A 25,876-nucleotide genomic window follows, 5' to 3' on the forward strand; every position below is an offset into this window, starting at 1 on the left:
TATAGTTTGATATCTGGTATTGTGATCCCTCCTACTTCGTTCTTCTTTTTCAAGATTGCTGCAGCTATTCGGGGTCTTTTATGGTTCCATATAAATTTTTGGAGTATTCTAATTCTTTGAAACATGCCATTTGCATTTTAATAGGTATTGCATTGAATTTGTAGATTGCTTTGGGTAGTATAGACATTTAATGTTAATTCTTCCAATACATGAACATGGCTTATGCTTCCATTTGTTTGTATCCTTCTTTCTTTTTTCAATGTCCTATAGCAGTGATGGCGAACCTATGACACGCATGTCAGAGGTGACACACGAACTCATTTTTTGGTTGATTTTTCTTTGTTAAATGGCATTTAAATATATAAAATAAATATCAAAAATATGTCTTTGTTTTACTATGGTTGCAAATATCAAAAAATTTCTATATGTGACACGGCACCAGAGCTAAGTTAGGGTTTTTCAAAATGCTGACACGCCGAGCTCAAAAGGTTCGCCATCACTCTGTCCTATAGCTTTCCAAGTACAGGCCTTTTACCTCCCTGGTTAAAGTTTATTCCTAAGTCTCTTTTTTGTTGTTGCAATGATACATGGGATTGCTTTTTAGTTTCTCTTTCTGAGAGTTCATTATTGGTGCATAAAAATGCCATAGATATGTGGATATTGGATTTTGTATCCTGCTACCTTGCCAAATTCATTAAGTCTAATAGTTTCCTGGTAGAGTCTTTAGGGTTTTCTATGTACAATATCATGTCATCTGCGAATAATGGCAGTTTTACCTTCTCCTTTCCAATTTGGATGTCTTTTATCTCTTCGTGTCTGATTGCTGCGGCTAGGACTTCCAGGACTATGTTGAAAAAGAGTGGTGAAAGCGGACATCCTTGTCTTGCTCCTGTTCGCAAGGGAAACAGTTTTTGCTCATTGTATATTGGCTATAGGTTTGTCGTATATGGCCTTTATTACACTGAGGTATGGTCCTTCTAGTCTCACTTTACTGAGAATTTTTATCAAAATGGTGCTGAATTTTGTCAAATGCTTTTTCTGCATCTACTGATATCATGTGGTTTTAATCTTTCAATTTGTTATATCACATTTATTGATTTGAGAATATTGTACTAGCCTGTATCCCTACAATAAATCCTACTTGATCATGGTGTATGACCCAAACTGGGCCCACCAGCAGAGAGCACCGGAACTGAGAAAGGTACCCACATAATATCTGGCTGTGAAAAGCAGCAGGGTTGCTGTTTGCCAGGGAGAGATGGCTGGAAATGCAGACCTTCTTAAAAGGCCAACACACAACATTTTGAGTGCAGCCACTCACCTTGGGCTCCAGCAGAGGGAGGGCAGAGTGAACTGGAGATGCATAAATGGAAGTCAGGGTTGGGGGGTCTGGGATTAGAGCTCATTAGGCAGACACCCCCGTTTCCTGTGCTGAATCTTTGCCTCATGCTGCAGAGGTCATCTTTCTCAGGCAAACTTGCTGTCCTGCTGTTTTTGCCTTGGGAGATGACAGTTCACCCATTCTTTGCCCCCACCCTGTAGAGCAGTGGTTCTCAACCTTGGCTGCACATTAGAATCACCTGGGAATCTTTTTAAAATCCTGATTTCTGGGCCTCATCCTCTGGAAATTGTTTCTTTGTTACTAATGTTGTGGCCTCACCCGATAACAAAGAAATAGAATTTCCAGAAGATGAGGCCCAGAAATCAGGATGTTAAAAAGATTCCCAGGTGACCTAATGTGCAGCCAAGGTTGAGAACCACTGCTCTAGAGTTTCTGAGGCCCATTAAGAAACTGAGAATAACAATTAGCCTCCAAGCAGAAGCAACTGTCCCACCCTGTTGGAAAACCTCTCACCCCACGTGCGGACAACTGCTTGAGGCTACTCCAGGCTGAATCCAGTCAGTCTGGAGTCTTTGCCAGGTCTAGTTAGTCAGAAACAGCAGTTTGGGTCCCCATCCCGGACTGCTTAGTGAAGCAAAAGCCAGCAGGACCAGTTCTGTAGGGAAAGGAAGTACAGCTCAGAACAGGGTCAATCAAGGTGTGAGACTCAAGGCAGATGCACTCTGGGCTAAGGAGTCCCGACCACTGGACAGCTGGCACAATGACATTGGGGTTGAACCTCAATGGCAGCAGGTTGGAGGGGAGATCCCTCTCACACACAGGACATCAACAATGAAGTCTCGATTCCCATGTCAGGGCACATACAAGAATCAACGAATTAATGCATAAATAAGTGGAACAACAAAAAGCAATGTTTTTCCCTCTCTCTCCCTCTAAAATCAAATAAATGTTTAAAAAGATAATTTAAAAAAAAGATATTAATAAAAAACAATGAAGTCTCAATTACAACAGGAGAGGCCAAACAACGCACACAAGAGGCATTCCTAGAGCATCCTGCTCAGGTGAACAAAGAGACCACACCACTGGACCCCTCAAGACACTTTCTACATAAGGCCATCCCACAAAGACTGAGGCAAAGCAGTTCTCTCTAATACATAGAAGCAAATATAAAGAGATGAGTTTCCTGCAAAGAAGATTCCAAGATGCCTCTCCCCATAAAAAATGTGGTGTAGAAGACCCCGAAGCAAGGAAAGCAGAGCTACAAAAGCGGGGGTTAAATAGTTTGACTGTCTTGATTAATAAGGGGAATATAAAATCTGAATGCCCTCTAATGTTCCAAAATGTTGTCATCATGAATGGTTTGTAACCGTATCTTTTTCCTTCCTTCCCCTATGATTAGATCTCAGTCTGTGGTAGAAGCTGGGACCCTGAAACATGAGGAGAAGGGAGAGAATGAGAACACTCAGCCACTCTTGGCTCTGGACTGAACCCCGAGTCACTCCATGTTCCCGCATATCGCCAGCCGCCGGTGGTATCAGCCGCCTAGGAAGCACATGCGCACTGACCCCACAGACAGGTACGGCTTGACCCAAGGCTCTCCACTCCTGCCACCCAGTAATGACTGTCACCAGCCATTGGTCGAAGCAGCCAAAGTTGAACAAAGACTTGAGAGATGCTTTTTCCCCCCCAATGAGGGCATTGGGTAGAGGATAAAGCAAGGCAGTTACGTAATCAAGATTTTCCTCCCCCACATTTATGGTATTAAATGCATTACTAAATTTGATGCACACACTGCATTAGAACAAGGATTTTTCTGAGGCATCGCCCAGAGACCTTCTCCCATTTTTGCAATTTAAGATTAAGTGCATTTCTGAGTAGATACATCACAATTGTCAAGTTCAATGTAGTGCAGAGCCCTGAGACAATGGTATCTCCAGTAATTTCCATTCTTATTGAATTATTTTCTTTGACCTCATCACCAGCATCAAGTTATTCAGCCTCAGAGCAAGTTCTCTGAGGCCTGGCTATATTCAGAGGCTGCTTATTTTGATATCCTGCAAAAATGATTTTGACATCACATCTTTTGTCAGGCTACCAGCTGATCATCATGAGCTGACATTAAAAGAAGGCACATGATGTGAAATATGATTATTTCCTCTTAGCAATGTGACTTCCACAGGCAATGTGTGTCTGCAGATGGGGTCCCATTGGAAACATGTCAGTGATTTATAAATCCATTCACGTTGCCTCACTTGGGTCACTACAGCAAAGCAAAGTGCCACTAAAGCATTTAACTCCCACCTCCCTCTGCAGCCAGTGAAAGGTGTGGCTGTTGCTGGAGGAAGACCCTCAAGGATGGCTAAATAGGCAAGTACTGAAAATAGGAGAAAACTAGGAATGCAGGACGAAATGCCAAAGATCATTGTATTTCTTTGTCTATTCTCCTTGGAAATGGAGCCCCCAACTATCCATTCAAAGGAAATTAGATAAAATTAAAAATATCATAGGACATGATATCCTTACCTGTGCCATTTTTTCCCCAAAACCAGCTGTATGTTTTTAGATATCTCAGCCATTTGCATGACATGGCCATTCATGAGTATAACCAGTGGGTGCTCAATGCCAAATAAAAATATTTTAGTTAATGGGCAGTACAATATGATTTCACATTTTAAGAATTTGGGAGGGTTAACTTGTTAGCTAAAAATTTCAAAGGAAAGAGGTGATTCAACTGGCCATAAATCACCCTCGATGGCTATTATTACTAATTTTTTTCTACTGGTAGATAATTAACAGAAGTAATTTTTGTATTCACCCTTGAAATAAAATTGAAATAGAATTAAAAACATTTCTCAATTGCATTGCAGTATTAAAACCAATTTTTTTGTGTAGACATTTCAGATAACAAAATAATATTGAAATAATTCTACCAATGCAGTGACTGAAATACTTTTCTTATACACCATGACATTGGGAAGAAAGATGAAGAAGAATTAAAGTGAATTAGAAAATCCATTTTATTACCTGGGTTTATAAGGCAGTTGTGGAATCCAAGTACTTAAAATGCTATTGGAGTCAGTTATTGCCAACCCTCTGCAACAGTAAAAACAATTCTGGCTTTTCAATTGGCAATCTTTAGAATCCTGTAGTGACCTGATTTTAAATACCATGTGATAATTGCTAAGAGCTAGTTTTCACTCTATTCCATGGCTTCATTACATGAATGTAAGATGATGTTTCAATGATGACAACTTACACTTTGAATTTCTTTGTGTATGCAATATACACACAAGAACCAAATTCTGTGACATGAATGTTACCACATGAGCACTGGATTGTATTGTCCTTTGTCAGTCATTTCCTCTGTTCAATAAATACTGAAGGACACAAATACCTTTTTCTTTTTCAAGAGTTTACTTTTCCTTCTTCTGGAGTTTGATAATTAATTTGATATCCTCCCACCCCCCAATACTCCATCTATTTTAGCGAGTTTTCTGGACATTGGCAAAACAGAAGGGAACACAAGAAATATTTTGCAAACTCTTCTCCTGGAAGCTAATATGCTTAAGAACAAACAAAGACGCATTTCCATTTTAAAGAACTGTCTTTTAAATGGCATACAAAAGCATCCTCCTTTGTCCTGAGATAGAAAAGAAGGCACACATGTTTTCCTACCTGTGAATGATATCTGGTAACCTCTGTGTAATTTTGCCAGCATTTTTTGTTCATATTGGCTTAAAGTTCAGTGCATTAATATTATTACATTCTTACAGCTAACATTTCTAGTTAGCTTTAATTAAAAAAAAAATGAATGCATTCATAATCTATCCAATTAATGACATGGTCATCTTTGGAATGAGTAGGCCATTTTTCAATAGTTATTTCTATGCAGTGTTCAATAGTAAAAAACTATGGATAATAATTGCTATTTCAAAATGATGTTTAAAGGGCAGGAGTTGCTCAAGCCAGGCAGCTGGAAGAGTCTTCCAAACTCTTTCAAAGAGGAAAGCAATCTCGACATCCTACACCCAGGACCGAGACCCTGGCACTCCTGCCTTCCACGTTTTGCAACACTGATGGGAATCCTCTCAAGGATTCTGTCACTCGCATGGATCTACAATAGGCAAAGACACTCTGGATTCCGGCCCTGTCATGGGCAGCAACAGGCCCGGGGCCAGAGGTCCTAGCAGCCACCTATCTACCTGATCCCAAGAGAGAATTTTCACTTGGACAATTTTTACATTATTTTTTTTTCAAGCATTAAAAAAACTTACATGAGGCATTTTTATAACTCCATATAAAATAATTCCATGTCCCTTTTTGGTGTAAAAGCTTCCTCTTAGAAAGAAATGCCATTTTGACAGTATCTCCACCATTCTCACGGTGAGGAGAGAGAAATGAAGACACCAGCTCTCAAAGAATAAAAAAAAGCAGACCCAGTGGGCAGGGAGCTGCACAGCTCACATATGCTGGCATAATTACATTGTTTTCCTTCGTATTAGGAAATTGCTTCCTTCATGAGTGTCTTTGCCGAAAAATAATTAAAAGGGGAAGTCCGAGTTCACCAGGAAAGTTATCATGAAACCGCTAGAAGTGAAGCATTTACACAGCTTGTCATTAAAATCAACAAAAAAGTAGTGGTATGTGATGACAAAAATCGTCTAGCTACCCTAGAAAAATATAATTGCATAGGAACATTACAAGCTAACGCAATCCATTCACAGTCTCTACCTGTATTCTCACTACACACTGATTCAGCCTATTCTAAACGGAGAAAATATCTTTGGCTGGCAAGGTAGAAGCTATCATGTATTTACCTGAAATACGGGCATCAGACCAGCGCTGTCTGGAATGATATACAGCAGGGTCTTTTCTAAGTGAATTGCAGTGGGGCAAGTATTCCCTTTCACGTCTTCTAACCCTAGGAGGAGGTTTGGACATCTTTAGGCGGCAAATCAAGGAAATTAAGGGCGTTGGTGCTCGAACTTCTCTCCCCACACCCGAGCCGACAGAACCCGAAAGGCAGCCCCTCTCCGGTGTGTCCCAAACCCGCACGACACGCTAAATCGCAGGCAGGCTGCGTCTCTGCTGGGGTGTCAGCTCTGGGTGCCACACATCCACGATGAATATCAGCCGGAAAGACGTGGCGTCCTGCCACACCTCGTGCTCAAAGGAGTCGTCAAAGATGAGCACCTTGCCTTCTTCCCAGGTCCTGGAACAGAGAAACGCGGAGGCTTGCGATTCCGATGCCGGGGGACCGGTGCATGTCTATGTTGCGGGAAGGCATGGGGAGAAGTGGCCCTACGTTCACCTCCCTGCTCACGCTAGGGCCTGGGCTAAGTGCCTTGTGGGCATTATTTCACTTGCTCCATACAACAGTCCTGCAAAGCCGTTGGTATCAATGCCAGTTTTATAAGCAAAAAGGCTGAGACTCGAGGGGATTAACAGGCCAAGGTTACATAGAATTAGGCGGTAGGGCTGGGTTCTGAACAAGGCAGCCAGCTTCCGCGACACCATGCTGACTCCTCCAGAGCAATACATCAATATCACTGGGGAGGGGGAGGGGCGGGAAGGGGTTAGGGGGGACGGTTTCTTTAGGAAGGGGGTCGCTGTACCGTTGAATAATTCAGTGGTAAAGCAATACACGCAGTGTGTAATATGTGCGGGCTCAGTACAAGCCAGCTGACTCTGAGTGCAAGTCTGTCCAATTAGAACAGCGGTTCTCAACCTGTGGGTCGCGACCCCTTTGGCGGTCGAATGACCCTTTCACAGGGGTCGCCTAAGACCATCCTGCAGATCAGATATTTATATTATGATTCATAACAGTAGCAACATTACAGTTATGAAGTAGCAACGAAAATAATTTTATGGTTGGGTCACAACATGAGGAACTGTATTTAAAGGGCCAGAAGGTTGAGAACCACTGATCTAGAGCAAGTATGTCAAACTCGCGGCCCGCAGGCCGATGCTTCATTTATACGGCCCGTGTGAGCCTTTGAGTTTGACATGTTTGATCTAGAAAGAGAAGAAGGCTCATTGACCAGATGCACGGGCTCTGGGGAGACATCACTGCAGAAGGCAGCCCTGGAACTGGGAGGCAGTGTCTCCAGACCAAAGAAGGGACAGAGATGAAAGGGTCTGGATTAACATCACCCACCCCAGTCTACATGTTCACAAAGGAAGAGAAAGTATCCAGCTGAACATGGCTTTGTCGTCACAAACATCCATCCTCAGAAGTGATGAATAAGAGAGAAAATGGTGGGGGCAAACATACTTGGTCTCGTTGGCACACCGGATCTTGCAGCCTTCCTTGGGAATCACCAAGCCCAGGTGCATTCGGAGCCTGCAGTTCGTGGGCCCCGTGTGCGGCCACACGTGAGTTCCTGGGTGCATGATGGAATATTTGATCTGTGCAGAGAATATAACACACCGTTCTTCCATTTATCAAGCTGTGGGGGAATTGCTAAATTAAAGTGACAGTACAAAATTACTGTCAATTTGGATTAGAGCCTTTGTAAGACTCAGAATTAATATTCTCCTCTCATTTCTTTGTTAAGGAATTAAAAATAAGTACTCCCTTTTTGCACAAAGCTATATATACACTGAACATTTTCACCCTCAATTCTGACATCAACCACATGAAATTGTTTCATTAAAAGAGGCATTCGTTGGGCCAAAGGACATAAACACTTGTTTATAATCATCCACATTCCCTTATTGCCAATAAGCAACTGTGTTCTTTCCAGCACTGAAAACACTCTTGGTACCTGTCCTCTCCGGCATCCTGTTGTCTCAGGGAATTTATCTAGTAAAGAACAGGTTTTAGGAGCTCCTTTGCAGGCATTTTCATTTTTTCGTCCTAGAACAATAAATGATAAAAGCATTGTTAGTGAACGAATCACAGTACAGCTCCGACTCATCCTGTTTGGACCACATGTGATCTATAATGTCATGCTCACTGTGGGAATGAGAAGGCTGCATACACACACGGAGACAATGTGCTTTGCTCCACTAGATACTGACTTGCAGAGCAAGGACTAGAATTCTCCCCTCACTGGTGGCCTATTTGACTAGCGATGTCTAATAGTTATTTCCCCCTTGAGGCAGGCAGAACAGTGGATGTCAACATCTAAGCCCAGGAACCTATGATACATTAACGGAGAGAGGAAATAAAGGTTTCAGAGGGCACTGAGATTTCTAATCAGCGCATCTTAAAATATAGAGATTGTCCTGGATTAATTAAATGTGCCCAATGGAATCATAGGGTTCTTAAATGCAGAAGAGTCAAGGTTTGAATGATGCAGAATGAGAAAGACTTGACGGGCCATTGGTGACTCTGACGATGGAAAGGGCTGCCAGCCAAGGAATGTGGGCAGGCTAAGCTGGAGCCTCCAGAAGGAATGCAGCCCGATGACACTTCCATGCTCGCCCAGTGAGACCCACTGTAGACTTCAGAACTCTAACAATTCACATTATTTTAAGCCACTATGTTCGTGGTAATTTGTTACAGCAGCCACAGTAATATACCTGCCCCCACCCCCCAAAGAAGCTTATATTTCTAACCTAAAAATGCATTTCCAGGATTATATTAAGGAGTTACCTACACAATATTTTTCATTGGAATTTAATGAATTTTTCATTGTATAAATCATCCTTTATATATGGATAAAGCAGGATTTACATGAAGGTGGGAGGAGGTCTTTGAGAGATGATGTTTTCTAGGCGTCACTGTGTCTGAGACAGAATTTGGGACATAGTCTTGAGCATCTTAGGCTATGCAAACTTCTTCATCTACAAAATCGCTGTTTCTTAGGGAAGATGTGCTCAGGAATGCACACAGCATCATTTGCTGCACTTAAAAAAATCATGTTGGCAAAAAGCTGACAGTCACTTGAAATCATGTGATCCCTTGAAATCATGGATATTGCCTTGAAAATATCGCTTTAGTTCTCTTTCGTGTAAAGCATTTGGAAAGCATAACTGAGATAAACGACTGTGGTTATTAGTGCTTTAACGTACACCAACTGCTTATCATCCTCTCGATTCATTTCCTGTGTTGACGTTGTGCAACACATGGTGCTATTTCGTCTTCAAAATGGATTTACTTTGTACACGACTGCTGAGTTTAACTTGAATTTTCAAGGGAAGTGGAGAGAGATTTAAAGATAAAATTCCACGCTCCTCATTTTAAGGGTAGATTGCTAAGTTAATTCAATGAACACACACATACCGGAGCCCTGTCTGCGTGCCTTCGCCTGAATTCAGCTCAGGGAATCTGAGGCTGAATATGAACCACTTCCTAGTCTTGAAGAGCTCAGGGACCAGTTATCACTGTCCTGTCACTCCGGTCGGTCCTCATCTCTACCAGCTCTTACCCCTGGGATATCACTTTGGCAAGCAACACTATCTCCATTTGACAGGAGCAAAGAGGCTCAGGGAAGCTCCTCTCCAAGGCATTGAGGAGCACACGGTGGACTCTGCAGATACGCATACACGGCCGAGGTACTCTCTGTAGCTTATCATTTAACAAAATATTAGGAAATCAAAATACTATTATTTATATTTATCAAAATACACACGGGAGTATACACAGGCGTGCACACACATACATACATGCACACACACAAATAAATGTTCACATATAGTTTTAGAAAACTGAATGGAATTTGATAAGCCAGGTTTTCCCGGGCAGTTTCCTGTAAATTGGGGAATCCCGACCCTGGGAAGTGTCACCAGACTAGTGTCCACTTCCAAGGTATCACTAGCTGCGGAGAGTCTGGAAGCCGGGGCTCACCTTGCTGCCACAGCGTAAACTGGCTCCAGTCTCCCTTCTCCCTCAGGTTTTCATCCTCAGGCAGGAAGAGGCCTTTGGCTTTATCCATCACTGCGAGGCCTTCGTCGCGGATCAACTTCCAGTTTCTCTCTAAGGACTAGAGAGAAGATTCTGGTGTTAATGGACTGAAAATATGCCAGGTAGAACACCTTATCAAAATGACTCCCAGCTTTTCTTTTATCTGATTAATCAAGCAAGAAATTTTTCTCACTTCATTTAATTTTTCTTTTTTAAAGTTGACTTTTATTTAAAATCTATTTTTATTGATTTCATAAAGGAAGGGAGTGGGAGAAAGAAACATCAATGATGAGAATCACTGATTGGCTGCCTCCTGCAAGCCCCACACTGGGGATCAAGCTCACAACCCGGGCATGTGCCCTAACCGGGATTGAACCATGACCTCTTAGTTCACAGGTCAACACTCAACCACTGAGCCATGCCGACTGGGCTAACTTGATTTTTAGACAGAAAGGAAGAGGAAGAGAGAGGGAGGGAGGGAGGGAGGGAGGGAGGGAGGGAGAGAGAGAGAGAGAGAGAGAGAGAGAGAGAGAGAGAGAGAGAGAGAGAGAGAGAGAGAGAGAACACGAACAGAATATCGATCGCCCCCTACTGGAGATTCAGCCCTAAACATGGACATGTGCCCTGACATTGAACAGGCATCTTTTCTGTGCACATCACAACACCCCGCCAACTGAGCCACACTGGCCAGGGAGGCTCACACCATCCTCCTCCACCCATTGGCTGAGCTTGTTTCCACACCTTGGTTATTGTGAATAATGCTGCAATGAACAGGGATACAAATATCTCTTCGATATCCTATATTCCATTTCCTTTGGATGTATACCCACAAGTGGGATTGCTGGATCACACAGAAGTTCTATTTTTAATATTCTGAGGAATCTCCATACTGTTTTTCATAGTAACTGCACCAAATTTATATACTTCTGTTTCTGTGAAACCCACCCATCATCACCCGCTTTGTGCTGGTCACCTACCCATAAATAATTCCAATACTACTTTAATCCCAAGTAGGTAATTCATAAATAGCAAGTCCAAGATTTAATTTCAATACAGACACACTCAAAAGTCCTCACTTGGGCAGGTCCCCAGAGTGAGAGAATATGGTGGTTTTCTCAAGGATGCTAAGATTACAGAAAGGGAAAGAAGAAAAAATGCAGTCCAGATATTTACATCTTCTATAAAACATATCAATCACCAACAGTCCCTGCCGCTACGAGCCTTGTTCAAGTTGCCAGATAAATCTGTTAGATTCATGTTAAACTGTCACACGCGAGAGGAGAATTACCTCGCTAACACACAAAATTACTTTCCAAATGAGTGTTTTGGCACCTTCCCCTCACCTCTCCTGGTATTTTAGAAGTTTCTCTCACTTCTTTTGAAAGTACATTTTAGAGGCATCTTTGAAAAGAGCTGATCTTTTGTTACTGAAATAGGGCACAAAGCCCTAGGGAAAGCTGTTAAAGTAACTGCATCACTAAATAAAATTTTTGAAATGTTACTGAGGAGCAAGCTGCTTTTGTATGTGGCATGTCATTCCTGCCCCTTCTCACCTCCTCTTGGTGTCTCCAGGAAGTGTTGCTGAGGTCCTTTTCCAGGAGCAGTAATGATTTTTTAAAAACACGATTTTGTACCCCCTTGTCACACGTAGCACTCCTGGACCACCTGCGCTGCGAGGCCACGGACCTGCTCAGTAGGAATCAGGCACCGCACAGGTTTCTGATTTCCAGTATAAAATAGCCACTCATCACTTCTTTTAGGTTCAATACTGTGTCAGACAATTTTACAACGGGAAGGATCCTTGTTAATCTAGTGGACACTTTTCCCTTCAGGGATGAAGGAATAACTCTTGGTGCCGACATCTCACAGTCCAGTGGCCAGAAACTGTCTGCCACCTCCACGCGCCTCGACTGTTCCTACGGCACCTGCGGGAGGGGAGAGGCGAGGCTGTAGTGGCCCTGGGGACCCTACAGTGACTCTGGGGCACGAGGGTGCCTGATGGCTCCCGCCAGCTCTCTGGGTTACCGACACCTATGAGGCGCAGGTGCTGGTGCGGGGGGTCCTTGGGGAACAGAGCGCTCCCCACAGGACACTGGGCAGACCAAGGGGGTTCACATTCCCAACAGCTGGGAAAACCAGGCTAACCAAATACACACCTAGTAAACCTGGGGAAACAACGAACAACATAAGATAACAACAGTCACGATCTCTTACGTGGTCAACGTAAACATTTTTTCTACCAAAGTAATAACTACACTATGGCGGTCATTTCCAGCCAGTGCACCACAAGAATTTCTAGACACGCAATGCCTGACTAGTCAGTCAGGGGCGCCGACTTCTTTTTCCTTAGATTGTAAAAAAAAAAAAAAAAAAAAAAAAAAAAAAAAAAAAATGACAACAGCCAACACAACTATCGTTGGGTGTGAATGACTCAAAATTATATTGTGTGTGTGCTGCAGAATTGTAGTAATTGGTTTATGTGTGCCGTGAGATGAAAAAGGTTGAAAATCGCTCACTAGGGGATGCTTTTCAACTTTGGAAAGGCACAGCGGGGTCTCTTCATGGGCATTAGGGAGAAATCTGGGATGGGACCTGGTAATGTTATATTTAAGCAGAAACCAAGAAACCACATTGTGTGAAATTCACATAGTGATAGGGGATTGTGTGTGTGTGTGTGTGTGTGTGTGTGTGTGTGTGAGAGAGAGAGAGAGAGAGAGAGAGAGAGAGAGAGAGAGAGAGAGAGAGAAAGAGAGAGAGAGAGAGAATACACATTTTCTCTATAGTAATATTATTCAGTTTTCTGAGATGGCAAAAATGTCCATTTCTTTAGGAAATTCCATCAGAACTTGAAGGATGCCTACATTGTTAAAGGACTCATATGAAATATTACTTCCTTGACCCTAAGTTCATCCATTTCATGAAACTGAAGAGAGAGACATGGATAGGGTTGGCGTTTGAGTTGGTGGCCCAGAAAACAATAGCTTCTAATTCATATTTCTTCTTGTGGCTACACAGACTTCAGAAAGCAGAGTTGATTGCTTTTACAGTGCCACATGGCTCCATAAACCCATCATCAGCACTTGCCTGTTGAGTTAAACCTCAGCTGTATTTGGCACTGTAGTCACCCCACAAATGGATTTCCTAGTTTCAAGCCTCATTAGTCCCACAATACACTCCTGCTCTCTTTAATCCAAACCCTCCATCCAGTTCAGGGCACTTGGCTGATATTCTGTTCATCCCTCTTGAATGGTACATGTTTCTCTTTTACACCAAATTAGATTAACTCCTGCCCGGCCAGTGTGGCTCAGTGATTGAGCATCAACCTCTGACACAGGAGGTCACAGTCAATGCTTTATCAGGGCAGGTTGCGGGCTCGATCCCCGGTAGGGGGCATGCAGGAGGTAGCCGATCAATGATTCTCTCTCATTACTGATGTTTCTGTCTCTCTCCCTCTCCCTACTTCTCTAAAAATCAATAAAACATTTTTAAAAATTAGATTAAGTCCTAATTTTTAAAGCCTTCTCCCAAAACCGACTTCATGCAGAAAGTCTTTAGAGAAGCACACTAAACCCACACTAATTCTTATTTAAATACTAGAGGCCTGGTGCAAGAAATTTGTGCACTTGGGGGTGGGGGTCCCTCAGCCCAGCCTGCGCTCTCTTGTAGTCCGGGAGCCCTTGGGGTATGTCTGACTGATGACTTAGGTCCCACAGGGAGCAGGCCTACACTGTCAGTGGGACATCCTTAGAACTGCCACGGAAGTGGGAGAGGCTCCTGCCACCACCACTGTGCTCGCCAGCCATGAGCCCAGCTTGGGCTTCTGGCTGAGTGGCACTCCCGCTGTGGGAGCACACTGACCACATGGGGGCAGCTCCTGCATTGAGCGTCTGCACCCTGGTGGACAGTGTGCATCATAGCAACCGGTCGTTCGGTCGATTTGCATATTAGCCTTTTCTTATATAGGATTTCTTTTACTATTTTCATTGGATTAAAAAATACACTTTCTTTTAGTGCTTACAGCTCTTTTTAAATTTGTCTAGTAGGTTTTCTGGTTCTCACCAGGAGCCCACCCCCCGCACTACAACAAAGACAAATACACATTTTTTAAAAGTCAAATACTACCATAGTCTTATAATGGAGGCAGCAGTCTCTTACTCAACTCTTCCCCAGGCCTAAGTTCAATCCCAGCTATTTCCTGCACCAACTTAATGATACAATGTCTTCTTTCCCTTCGTCTTCATCGTGCAATACAGTTAAATCCACACATCGTTCATACACCTGGGTAAATTCACATTCAGGTTTTATAATATTTTGACAATGAGGTATCATTCACACTTGAGTTGTAATGATTACACTTCATTTCACATAATCCCTTTTCCTTGGCTTAATTTTCTAATGCACTTAGCATCTTTCTTCCTTACAGCAATGAAGGAGTGTGAGAAAAATCTCAACACTATTCTCCCCTTTGCCGAAAACATCATATAAGCTATTATTTTTCTTTCTCTCTCTCTCTCTTTTTTTCTGCAGAGAACCCGCCAGTAGCCATCTGCCTTGCTTTCCTCTGAACAGGTTGCTGTCTGGGCTTGCTGGACAACTGTCCTTGGCTTCCGCCTGGTATCGGGCTCCCTAATGAGTGAATTCTAGTCATTCCTGAGAAAGAACACACCACAGATAAAATTGAATTTCTGAACATTTCTGAAGCTATTCATACACTTGATTGAAGGCCTGGCCATGTGCAGAATTCTAGGCAGTAAATAACTTCCTTTTAGAATTTTGAAGCATTGCTCCATTGCATTATAACGTTTAGTATAGTGTAGTGTTTGGAGGTGTAAAATTTAGAGCCAGACAGCCTGGACGTGAAATCTGACTCTGCCACGTAATTAGCTGTGTGACATTGGGCAAGTTACTTAACCACTCTGTGCCTTAGGTTCCTCATTTATAAAGAGGGTAAAATGCTGCTACTTCCCTTAAGAGTCTCTAAGAAGATTAAATGTGCCGAAACCGGTTTGGCTCAGTGGATAGAGCGTCGGCCTGCAGACTGAAAGGTCCCAGGTTCGATTCCGGTCAAGGGCATGTACCTGGGTTGCGGGCATATCCCCAGTGGGGGATGTGCAGGAGGCAGCTGATCGATGTTTCTCTCTCATCGATGTTTCTAACTATCTCTCTCCCTTCCTCTCTGTAAAAAAATCAATAAAATATATTTTTAAAAAAAAGATTAAATGTGCTTAAAAGCACGTGTGTTGTATGTAAGTATAGTTATGATGATGATGATGATGATGATGATGATGAAGAGTTTAAGATCTTTTTATTTCTGGTTTCCTGAAATTCTATGGCAACATGCCTTAATGTAAATGCTAGGAACTCAGCAGTCCCTTCAATATGGAAATTCATCTAACTGAGCTTTAATATGTTCTCCTGCGGAGGAGAATAGGACCATTCAGAGAGACAGTTTTCCTGAGGCAGGTAGTAAACATTGCAGATTGCTAAGTAAGGGGAGTTGCTAAGGAAAATCATTACTGAATGGAATGAGTTTGCCAGGGTTGCCAGAACAACATTCCACAGCCTGGGTGACTTCAACCACAGGCGGTTAGAGTCTCTCAGTTCTGGAGGCCGCAAGTCCAAGCTCGAGGGGTTGGCAGGTTTGGTTTCTTTTGAGCCCTCTCTCCCTGACTTGCAGATGGCCATCTTCTTACTATGTCCTCACATGGTCTTTCCTTGTGGGCTCACACCCCCTTCTGTGTCAAAATTTCCTTTTCTTAGAAGGACACTAGTCATACATATTGCATTAGGGCCCACCCTAACAGCCTCGTTTTAACTTAAGCACCTCTCCAAAGGCCCTATCTCCAATGCAGTCACATTCTGAGGTACTGGGGGGACTAAGGCTTCAACATATGAATTTGGGGGGGCGGCGGGGGGACACAGCCTATAGCACTAATGCAGATTCAGGTTAGAACTAGTTCCAGCTAAGAAAGCAAACAGCAGATGGAGGGGATCAGAGAAAAATTCACATCAACATGGGAATAAGTAAGAAGAATTTTACAGGAGCAACATAAAACATAGGCATGGAAAAAGGCAGAAAAAGCTATGCTTTTAACATGTGGGCAAAACATAATGCAAGAACTCTTAAAACTCAGGTTAACACACACAGGATTGAGCGAGTAACCGTGTGATGAGCTGTTGAGAAAAAGCCTGTTGAGAAAACACTGATACTGACATTTGAAAAGTCCCAGAGATGTATGTACTTTGAAAGGCTCTGGCTCTAAATTAAGAAAAGACACGCGGCACAGTTTAGCATTACATTGGAGTTAGAAGGAACTGATAACAATGGCGCTTTAGGAGAATGTATCCCACATTTTACTTAATTGTCTGAGAACCTGCTTGTAATAGTTCATTATTTTAGGAATTTATCTGATTTCTTCTAGAGATAAAATCAGCTTACTTAAATCTTAGCCAAAGCATGCCTGGACTTTAACATGGTGAAGACAAGACAGAGGAGCAGTATATTCTCCTTATAAAGAAACCGGGGGTGGGCGTCCCCCGAGTGCTGAGCTGAAGGTAGCAAATCAGAGCAAATACAATAGTGAGTCTAATGCCCACACAGCAAATTCTCTTTGCAATAAGTTTAATAAAACCTCCTGGGAAATTAGTGGCACTAATGCAGCAATCTCTTTCTGGCCCTAATGCATTTTAATCAGATTTCCTGTTTTCCACGTTGATAAAGGAAAACATCTGACATTTATTATTGTGGAAATAAAGACCAACCAAGTGGAAAAGCACAGGCTATTTATTCAGGGCTTGCTAGGGCAAGGGAGTCAGCCGCCCTCCCTGGTGCTCTGGCTGAGAAGTAGGAATGCCATAGAGCAGTGGTTCTCAACCTTCTGGCCCTTTAAATACAGTTCCTCATGTTGTGACCCAACCATAAAATTATTCTCGTTGCTACTTCATAACTGTCATGTTGCTACTGTGATGAATCGTAATGTAAACATCTGATATGCAGGATGGTCTTAGGCGACCCCTGTGAAAGGGTCGTTCGACCGCCAAAGGGGTCACGACCCACAGGTTGAGAACAGCTGCCATAGAGAGAAGCGCCCAAGGTACCTGATCTGGAGGCTGGAGGCAGGGGCAACTGTGAGTGGGCTGACAGGAGCGTGTATGGCTGTCTCTGGTTCGTCTTGTGTTGGAAGCAGGGCCAAGCATTAGGGAAGCTGTCAGTTACTAATCATTTAGCCCATTTGGGCCAAATACACACAAGTTATTGTTTAGCTTCCCAGATTGTCACCAGAGAGCAACGTGGCTTCCTGACACATAGTGGGCTGGCTTCCTGGGGTATTGCTTGTAGATAAGGGATTGGCTTCTCGGGCTGTTCAGTGCAGGTTGTAGGTCAAGGTTCTATTTTTACGTATAGTCTGGACATGGTCTGTTTGTCTATTTAGTCTCTCATTATCCTTTCTGAAGGGAAAAGATAACTCAAGGCACCCAGCACGGGGGCAAGACGAGAGTCTGGAGAACTGAATTTTAATTTTTCTAGACAGCGGGAGAAGCAGGGTTTCTTTTTCTAGGATACAGGAGGAAAGACAGTCCAGGTTGCCAGGAGAAACGTGTCTGGGACGCAGACAGCGAAGGAGACCCGCAGTCCTCAGACTGTAGCCCAGACTGGCAGGGACAATGGCCAACAATGTCAGTCGAAAAAAGGTAAGAGGAGAGACCAAGGTGTCTTCGTGGCTCTACCTACTGTGACTAGTGTGCTGAGCTATGTCCTGAGGGAGCCACAGCTAGGAGCAAACCCCACAAAGCTAAGGAGCTAAGAGTCTGCTGGGGAAGCTTTCTGTGCCTACGCAAAATATATCACCTGATAAACAGATAAGCAGATGACCTATAATGCGTATGTGACACCATTGTAATCAGCTAGTTATTAATAATAGGAAAGGAGCGAAGGGAAGGCAGACATTATAAGCATGGCCATTTGGGCAGCTTCACCAGGAAGCTGCAACTTTTCACTTCCAAAGGAATCTCCAATCCATCCCCTGCAAAGCACTGGGGATGCAGCAAAGGGGAGACAGATGCATGCTCAGTAAAGTCAGGATGACATAAGATGCCTGTCAGTCAAACCTGGGAACAGAGACCACTGGCCAGAGGGGCAAGGCCACTACAAGCCCATGAAAATTTGGAAATACATAATCCCCGAGACAAAGGAGTTTTCTCCCTCTTGGCTCCCTTGTTTTGCACTTGCCCCTGTTCCCTCCATGGCCATGTGGACGCCCCACATGATGGTCTAATGGACTGCAGCTGGGAACCCAAAAGAAGCTAGCGTGATGCTGGATTGGACTCTGCTCCAACATGGGATGGAGACTCTGGGCACTGGCTTTGATTGTGGCCCCGATGAAGGCACACTGGGACTTGTTCCTTGGTGGGACAAAGGAGAATGGGACCTTGGAAACCCAGGGGATTCATTCCACAGAAATCAAGCTTTCTACAGTATGTCATCCTCCCGGAGGGGCCCCCAGAAATTCTTATTCTAGCAGTACCCCAAGAACCCCACTTTCACCAATAACATACATGTATGTGTATGGTTAAGACATCAATCTATGTGTCTGTGCAGTCAGCCATAGATCATGACCTACTCAATCAAACATTTGGAACTGCAAATGCAGTACCAACCTACAGGTACAGTTTGCAATTGTCCTAAAGTATCAAACACTGTACTGTGAGTTGCCAAAGAAAGCCACACATAAAGCCAATTTTTAGCATCTTTTTTTTTTCCTTCACATTCACAAACACTGAAAACCGACCAATTTCACTTTGAGAAAGAAAACAGCCTTTTAGTTTGAAATAATTCAAAGAATAGGAAATATTTTATCCTTTGCTATTGCTATAATTGGCATCACATGCAGTCGTGTCCTATAACCTCAGCAGTGTTCACATTCCAACACACAGGAACACCCTGGATGGTGGGTTTTTATTGTATTTTGTTTTGGTTTTGAGTCTTACCAAAAGCCCAAAGGAGAGTAAAAACAGAGGTCAGTATTTGGTACTTAAAGATAAAAGAAATGGAGGCTTCGCTTCGCTGGGTGAAATGACTTGCCCACGGTGTCAGAGCTGAGAGCGAAAGGAACCTGCTTCTAATTGTAGACCCCCTTTAAAAAGTCCTCCTTTCCAAAAGGGGGCCCACAACCAGCAGGTTCCCCAAGTTCTCTGAACTCCCCTGGTGATATTGTCATTTTCAGTAAAAAATATCATTGGTTTCCAAAAAGCTAAAGTTTGAATTACAAAAATAGGATTAAGCTATTAGCTGATCTTGAGGCGCTGTTTTCAGCACTTCCTCAGACTTAACACTTTTCTATAAAATCACGAATCCTCTTATTTTACAGCTTAATTGCACTGTAAATCTGACATTTTTACTTCTTTCTCAATCCAGTTCATCTCAGTGAAAACATTCAAATATTTAATCACACCGCTAGAAATGTTGAACCACTAATGTTATTATTACTGTATGTCTTCCTTTTCTTCTTCGTCCAGGTGACGTTATTCATACACAATAGATCTCTTAATAAAAGCTCCAGTCTGAAGGCAAATGACAGAGAGCCTTATCATTCTAATCAATCATTCTTAAGTACTGTGTCACACCATCGGCAAAATATTACCGGGCCCACCTCTAACTGAAATAAAACTACAATATGAGGAAAGGAAAACTTATCTGTTTATATCTGAGCGGCTGTTCGGAAACCCCAAATACTCAAAGGATTCAAGGACGTTCTTTTCCCCCAGGGATGAATGGAGGACAGAGTTAGATAGCAGGAAAAACAAATACAAAAGGGATGTTTTAAATAATGGCTTCCCGTTGCTCTTGGCTGTTGGTTTTCCATATTCTTCCTATGCATGCATGTTTACATCTAAATTCACCTCCGAATAAGGCGGATCAAAGAATAATCTCAAAAAAAGGAAGAGCAACTTTCTCAAGGTATGATGGCTTTTTTCCCCACTAGAAGAGATTTCTTTTCTCGTTTCTCTTTATATCCTAGCAAAGACTTTAATCCATTTTTGTTTCAATATCTATGTTAAATATCCCCAAGGCACTTAGGGCTCTGACATTTGTGATTTGGACAACCACCTACTACATTTTAACGAGCACATACCTAAAAGAAAAAACTCCAGTGGAATATTTTTCTCTAAATCTTTTTCATTGAGTTGCATAGTCTCTCATCCCCCCCACCACACCCCCCAAATGGCAAAGTACACAATAAAGGGCAACTATGACATTAAACAAAAGGGGAAAACAAATGATGACTTTTACTAACATTGTCTCATCCCTTCATGCCTTCAAGAAAATGGCCCTCTACATCTCCCTGGAACACACAATGAGGATAATTTAAATGAAAATGTACCATCCATGGCAGTTAATTGTCACAGAAAAAACTGAATGTGGGTGATAATCCTAAAAGGATTGACTAAACACGGTGGCTACCAGATTTAGAAGGTTTCCACTTTAAGATGTTAATGCCTGGGTGAGGATCCACGTCTGGATCCGAGAGCACACCTAGGTCAGCGAGGGCACTGAACACTAGGTCACCTTCCCAGCATCCATTGTGCCTCTTTCTCCTTCCTCACAGGACCCTGATTTAGTCCAGATATCCACCCTCCTGCAGATAATCCACTGAATGTAGAGGAATATGGCCTTTTCCCTGCTCCAGGTTGACCTGTTGTTTTAAGGAAAATCTCATAGCCCCTTGCCAATAACTCATCCAGAGCGGAAATGTGACTTCAGTTGACTCAATCAGACAGAAGGGAAAGCCTTTTGCTCCCTGCTGGAAGGAGAAGGACAACAGTCTTTTTCCTGCTGCAAACTTGTTCCCTCAGCCTGTTGCCAGCTACTTGGTTTCTCAGACTCCCTTATAACTGTGAGTACCCATGTGACATGGTTATGAACAACAGAACAGAGTCTGCTTAGAGCAGCGGTTCTCAACCTGTGGGTCGAGACCCCTTTGGGGGTTGATCGACCCTTTCACAGGGGTCACCTAAGACCATCGGAATACACATATATAATTACATATTGTTTTTGTGATGAATCACTATGCTTTAATTATGTTCAATTTGTAACAATGAAAATACATCCTGCATATCAGATATTTACATTATGATTCATAACAGTAGCAAAATTACTAAATTTTCATAGCAACAAAAATAATTTTATGGTTGGGGGTCACCACAACATGAGGGACTGTATTAAAGGGTCACAGCATTAGGAAGGTTGAGAACCACTGGCTTAGAGGTTTCTAGAAGGCCATATAGGGCTGGTATGGTGCTGAACAATGTTAAGAAGCCCCCAAATCCTTTCCAACTCTCCCCAGTCGCCCCATTCTAGTTGCTGCTGGCAGCCATCGGAAGAAAGCTGGCACTAGGACGAAGCTGACCGCGGGGGAGGCGCACAGACAGGAAAACCTGCCCCAATTACACAGCCCCGAGGTCTGCCCTACCGCAGGCCTCCTTCACAGGAGCAAATCAGATTCCTCCTGGTGTAAGCCAGGGTCATGCTGCATTTCTGTTACCTGAACTTGAAAGCATCCTAAAAGCTACAGTAGAGAAATAAACTCACAAAGAGACCAAGAGAAAAAGATTTGCTGGGAGAGGGAGAACCAGAAGAGCTCAGTGTGATACAATCTGAGAGAGGATGGACTTTTCCAAAGAAAAGAATCACCGGCAACAACGCTAAAGGTAGCATATACTTGTATCAGGGACGCTATTTTCCCTAGACTGTTTCTGCTTTGGGAATAGAACAACGTTAACGCAATCTGCATTCACTGTCGCCACACCATGCTTTTCTGATTAATAAGATACCCAGAGGCTAACTGATGGCAGCTGACTTTACACTGGATTGTGATGATTGTTATGGATCACAATTAGTTTATGATGATTATAAAGTGTGTTTTTACAGTGAAACACAGAATAAACATGGTCAGGTAAGACTTACTCAATGTAAGTACATTGAGAGCACATTGCAACCTTTCTTTTCCCCAAGTAGACCACATTAATCACTAAAGTTTTACAGACGCATTTTATTCAAGATGTTCTTGAAAACAAAAATGGGAAAAACGTAAAACATTTATCTAAAGATTGCTCAATCATTTTTACGAGTATGAGGGAGTACTGAAGCCAAAGTGTGTGAGAACCGCTCTTTAAGGAAAATTTCTTTCTTCACCATCTCAACTGAACTTTTGGCTAATGTCACTGGATATAAACTCTCTCTCTGCCCTGACATTCTTTTCCACGGAAGCATCTTGATTGTGAGTAGGAAACAGACAGTCTGAGTTAACACTCACCTTCACCAGCTCAGTGTAGCCTGTTTCTTTTGGGGTCCACCAAGGCTGGGCTTTCAGTCCATTCACGTTGTAGAGCGAGCGCTGCCAAACAGATGCAAAATGGCCCCTCTTGTGCCCAAGCTCGTACCACTTATAAGCCTGAAAGAACAGAAAAATGAACTGCAAACGAGGCATTTTTATTAATTTTAAAATTAAAGTCACTAATAATCAAGTATTACTTTGCAACATTTAAACAAAGAGCTTGCTGGTCAGGCGTGCCCAAACCTGTTACACTGGTGAAGACTGTTATTGTATTGGGTCCCTGGTTATGACCCATTATGATAAGTGAATGTGTGATTTTATTTCCAGCCTGAGGCTGTGTGGTCTTTTAACACAGGATTCATGCTGCATGCACTCTGGTCTCTCTATGTTCAGTAGAGTCAAGGACTTACTTGTTGAGTAATAAACAATTTTAGACACTGACGTAGACTATATAGTCTAGCTTTTATTTCTTAAATTCTGTTTTTGAGTTTCCTTTTAAAAGAATTGTGATTTTGCTAATTTCTTCAAAGATATCTGCATTTATTGAATTAGAATTCTAAAATCAAGAGTTCCTCTTTTCACATGTATTTTCTTTCTGTGTCCGCATTTAGGAAGGCCACCCAAGGAAACAGTGTAAATCCTCCTCCATTAAATTAAGTAGACAAGCCAGGCTGGTGTGGTTCAGTGGTTGAGCATTGAACTATGAACCAGGAGGTCACAATTCGATTCTCAGTCTGGGCACATTCTCAGTGTGGGCTCCATCCCCAGTGTGGGGCGTGCAGGAGGCAGCGGATCAATGATTCTCATCATTGATGTCTCTGTCTCTCTGTCTCTCTGTCTCTCTGTCTCTCTCTCTCTCTCTCTCCCTCTCCCTCTCTGAAATCAATAAAAAAAAATTAAAAAAACAAAAAGAGACTTTTTTTAAAAAAATTAAGTAGACAAAAGGAAATTGTATTCTGAGTTGGCATTAATATAGTGATAGTCCATATTGGATTTTTTTTAAAGGGGGATTTTGTTCCTTTTTTTTCCCCCCTGCCATAAGGATAACATCTGTGGCTTGAGGCTAGCTGTAACATGATATGACTGGCCCCCAAGAAGACTAGCCCTTTCAGGGACAGCTGGCTGCAAACTGCGCTGCTCCATCTGTCTCCCTCAGATGATGCCGGGCCATATGCCCTCCGGGAGGCCCTCCCCACAGGTCTCCCCCAGGCGCACACTCCACTGTCCTCAGGGCAGAGGACAACCTAGTGATCTATCAATAGTAACCCCTCCATACTGTAAATCTGATCTAATGATTACTTTTAAAGAGTGATTTTAAATACACATTTTAATCAATTAAACACCACCTTTTAATACCAAGCAGATAAAAAGATGTTCCTAAAACTCCAGATATACTTTAAATGTAAACTATGGTGACTTTTACGTCTTCAAATTCATACTTGGAAAATTCTCTCGTTAGAAAAATCAAGTGTGATAGCAGTACCACTTCATATATTCGGTAACGCTTTTCAGTTTACTTGCTTTTACGTGTGATCAGCAGTTGATCTTTCTAAGAACTGCAAATATCTACAATTTATAAATGGTGACGCTGAGGTTTAAAAAGGCTACAATCTTGAACCATAACCCACAGCGCCTGACAATCTGCTCCACAACTACTCCTCAATCATATTTTCAATGAAGGTAAAGTCATCTTCAATTGCACAGAGGACCCAATGAATTCAGCCAGAGGGAAAACACACACACACATCTAAACTACTTTTCAATAAGAATTTGCAAAAACATTAAGTTAGAATCCTTTGAAATTTTCCTCTTTATTGTTTCCCTTTTATACTTCTTACCAAGAATACTGAAATAGAGTAGCTGGGGGGGAACCTTCTTAATAAATGTGTTTTCTATACTTCAAATTATTGCCAGGTATGGTTACACACACACACACACACACACACACACACACACACACACACGACACAGAAATTACACGTCAAATGATTCCAACTCAGAAAATCCCAGGCCACACCTAAGGAACAGGTTATGTCATATGTGGCCCTGGCCAGGGTCCACTATGCCTGGGGCTCGGTGTGCAGTGGGGCCTGGAGACACACACTTGTGATGCGAACAGTTGGCTGCAACCTGCCTGTGGAGGACCGTGAATGTCTTCTCTTGGAAATAGAACTGATTTTTATTTTGCAACAGGGGGTATTGGACAATGAAAGTTAAGTCTAAAGCAAGAAGCAGCAGACAGGTTTTTACAGCCATCGCTACATGGAAGGGGACAACAGACAACACAGACTGAGCAAGAGGGAAGGTGACACAGGCGCCAAAGACACTAGGAAGCTAACTCTCAGATCCTGGCCTGTCTAGATGGGAGGCCTCTGAGAAGAGGGAGGAGCTAGAGCTGATTCAAGTCCAGATCCTGGGAAGTCGGCAATGTCATCAAATGAGAGATGGAACCCAGGAAGGCAAAGGGGTTAGAGGAAGAAGAGAGTCGTCTTCGTGACATTGTGTGGTGGCATTAAGCAAGCAACAGACATACAAATCGGACTCTGAGTGGGAGAGGAGAGCTGGAATTTGGGAGTAATGAAAATGCTGGGAACAGCTGAGTGTGAACTGCTGAGATGGTCATGGTCTGTCTTCCTCCCACTCCTGTCCATACGGAACACACCGTTAGGAAAACCTTCCTCAAAAGCAACCTTAATCAGGCTCGGCAGCACTGGGCTGCGGGGTGCTTCTCTCGGGGGCCTGAAGCCGAGCTCCAAGCAGAGAACATGAAGATGGCCGCTTGCTGATGGGCAAACTCAGAGCATGACAGTCAGTTCACAGATTCCATACCTAACATCAAGAATATACTACATGGGGCTTTGCCCGGCCGGTGTGGCTCAGTGGTTGAGCGTCGACCTATGAACCAGGAGGTCATGGTTCAATTCCTGGTCAGGGCACATGCCCGGATTGCAGGCTCCATCCTCAGTGTGGGGCGTGCAGGAAGCAGCCAATTAATAATTCTCACTCATCATTGATGTTTTTTTTGTCTTTCTCTCTCTCCCTTCCTCTCTGAAATTAATCAATAAGTATTTTTTTAAAAAGCATATACTGCCGAAACCGGTTTGGCTCAGTGGATAGAGCATCAGCCTGTGGACTGAAACGTCCCAGGTTCGATTCCGGTCAAGGGCATGTACCTGGGTTGCGGGCACATCCCCAGTAGGGGGTGTGCAGGAGGCGGCTGATCGATGTTTCTCTCTCATCGATGTTTCTAACTCTCTATCCCTCTCCCTTCCTCTCTGTAAAAAGTCAATAAAATATATTTTAAAAAAAAAGCATATACTAACATGGGGTTTCTACATTCCATTTGTT

The 25,876-nt window shown here is 42.9% G+C and overlaps 2 protein-coding genes and 1 non-coding gene across 13 annotated transcripts in view; 2 read left to right on the forward strand and 1 right to left on the reverse strand.

Annotated features, from left to right (window-relative positions):
- Positions 1–4,751, forward strand: part of CLVS1 (clavesin 1) — a 129,493-nt gene extending 124,742 nt beyond the window's left edge. The window contains exon 6 of the mRNA XM_036338348.1: positions 2,742–4,751. Within this exon, the coding sequence (XP_036194241.1) occupies positions 2,742–2,829 (88 nt within the window). The 3' untranslated portion in view covers positions 2,830–4,751. The remainder of the gene's footprint in view (positions 1–2,741) is intronic.
- The window catches only part of ASPH (aspartate beta-hydroxylase), a 179,666-nt gene that overhangs the window by 7,754 nt on the left and 146,036 nt on the right, over positions 1–25,876 (reverse strand). For 9 of the 11 annotated variants that reach the window (XM_036338338.1, XM_036338335.1, XM_036338339.1 and 6 more), the window contains 5 exons: positions 22,508–22,645; positions 10,137–10,272; positions 8,110–8,201; positions 7,617–7,750; positions 4,342–6,554 (listed from right to left, as the gene is read on the reverse strand). In XM_036338338.1, coding sequence (XP_036194231.1) covers positions 6,404–6,554; positions 7,617–7,750; positions 8,110–8,201; positions 10,137–10,272; positions 22,508–22,645 — 651 coding nt within the window. In that variant the 3' untranslated portion in view covers positions 4,342–6,403. Of the gene's footprint in view, positions 1–809; positions 890–4,341; positions 6,555–7,616; positions 7,751–8,109; positions 8,202–10,136; positions 10,273–22,507; positions 22,646–25,876 lie in introns of those variants that run through there. The other 2 variants (XR_004972491.1, XR_004972490.1) reach the window with 2 other exon arrangements.
- Positions 14,202–14,263, forward strand: LOC118671080. Its single transcript, XR_004972593.1, has one exon. It is a non-coding gene; the product is annotated as a U7 small nuclear RNA (small nuclear RNA).

Source organism: Myotis myotis, unplaced genomic scaffold (assembly GCF_014108235.1).
Source record: "Myotis myotis isolate mMyoMyo1 unplaced genomic scaffold, mMyoMyo1.p scaffold_m19_p_16, whole genome shotgun sequence".
NCBI classification, from domain to species: domain Eukaryota; kingdom Metazoa; phylum Chordata; class Mammalia; order Chiroptera; family Vespertilionidae; genus Myotis; species Myotis myotis.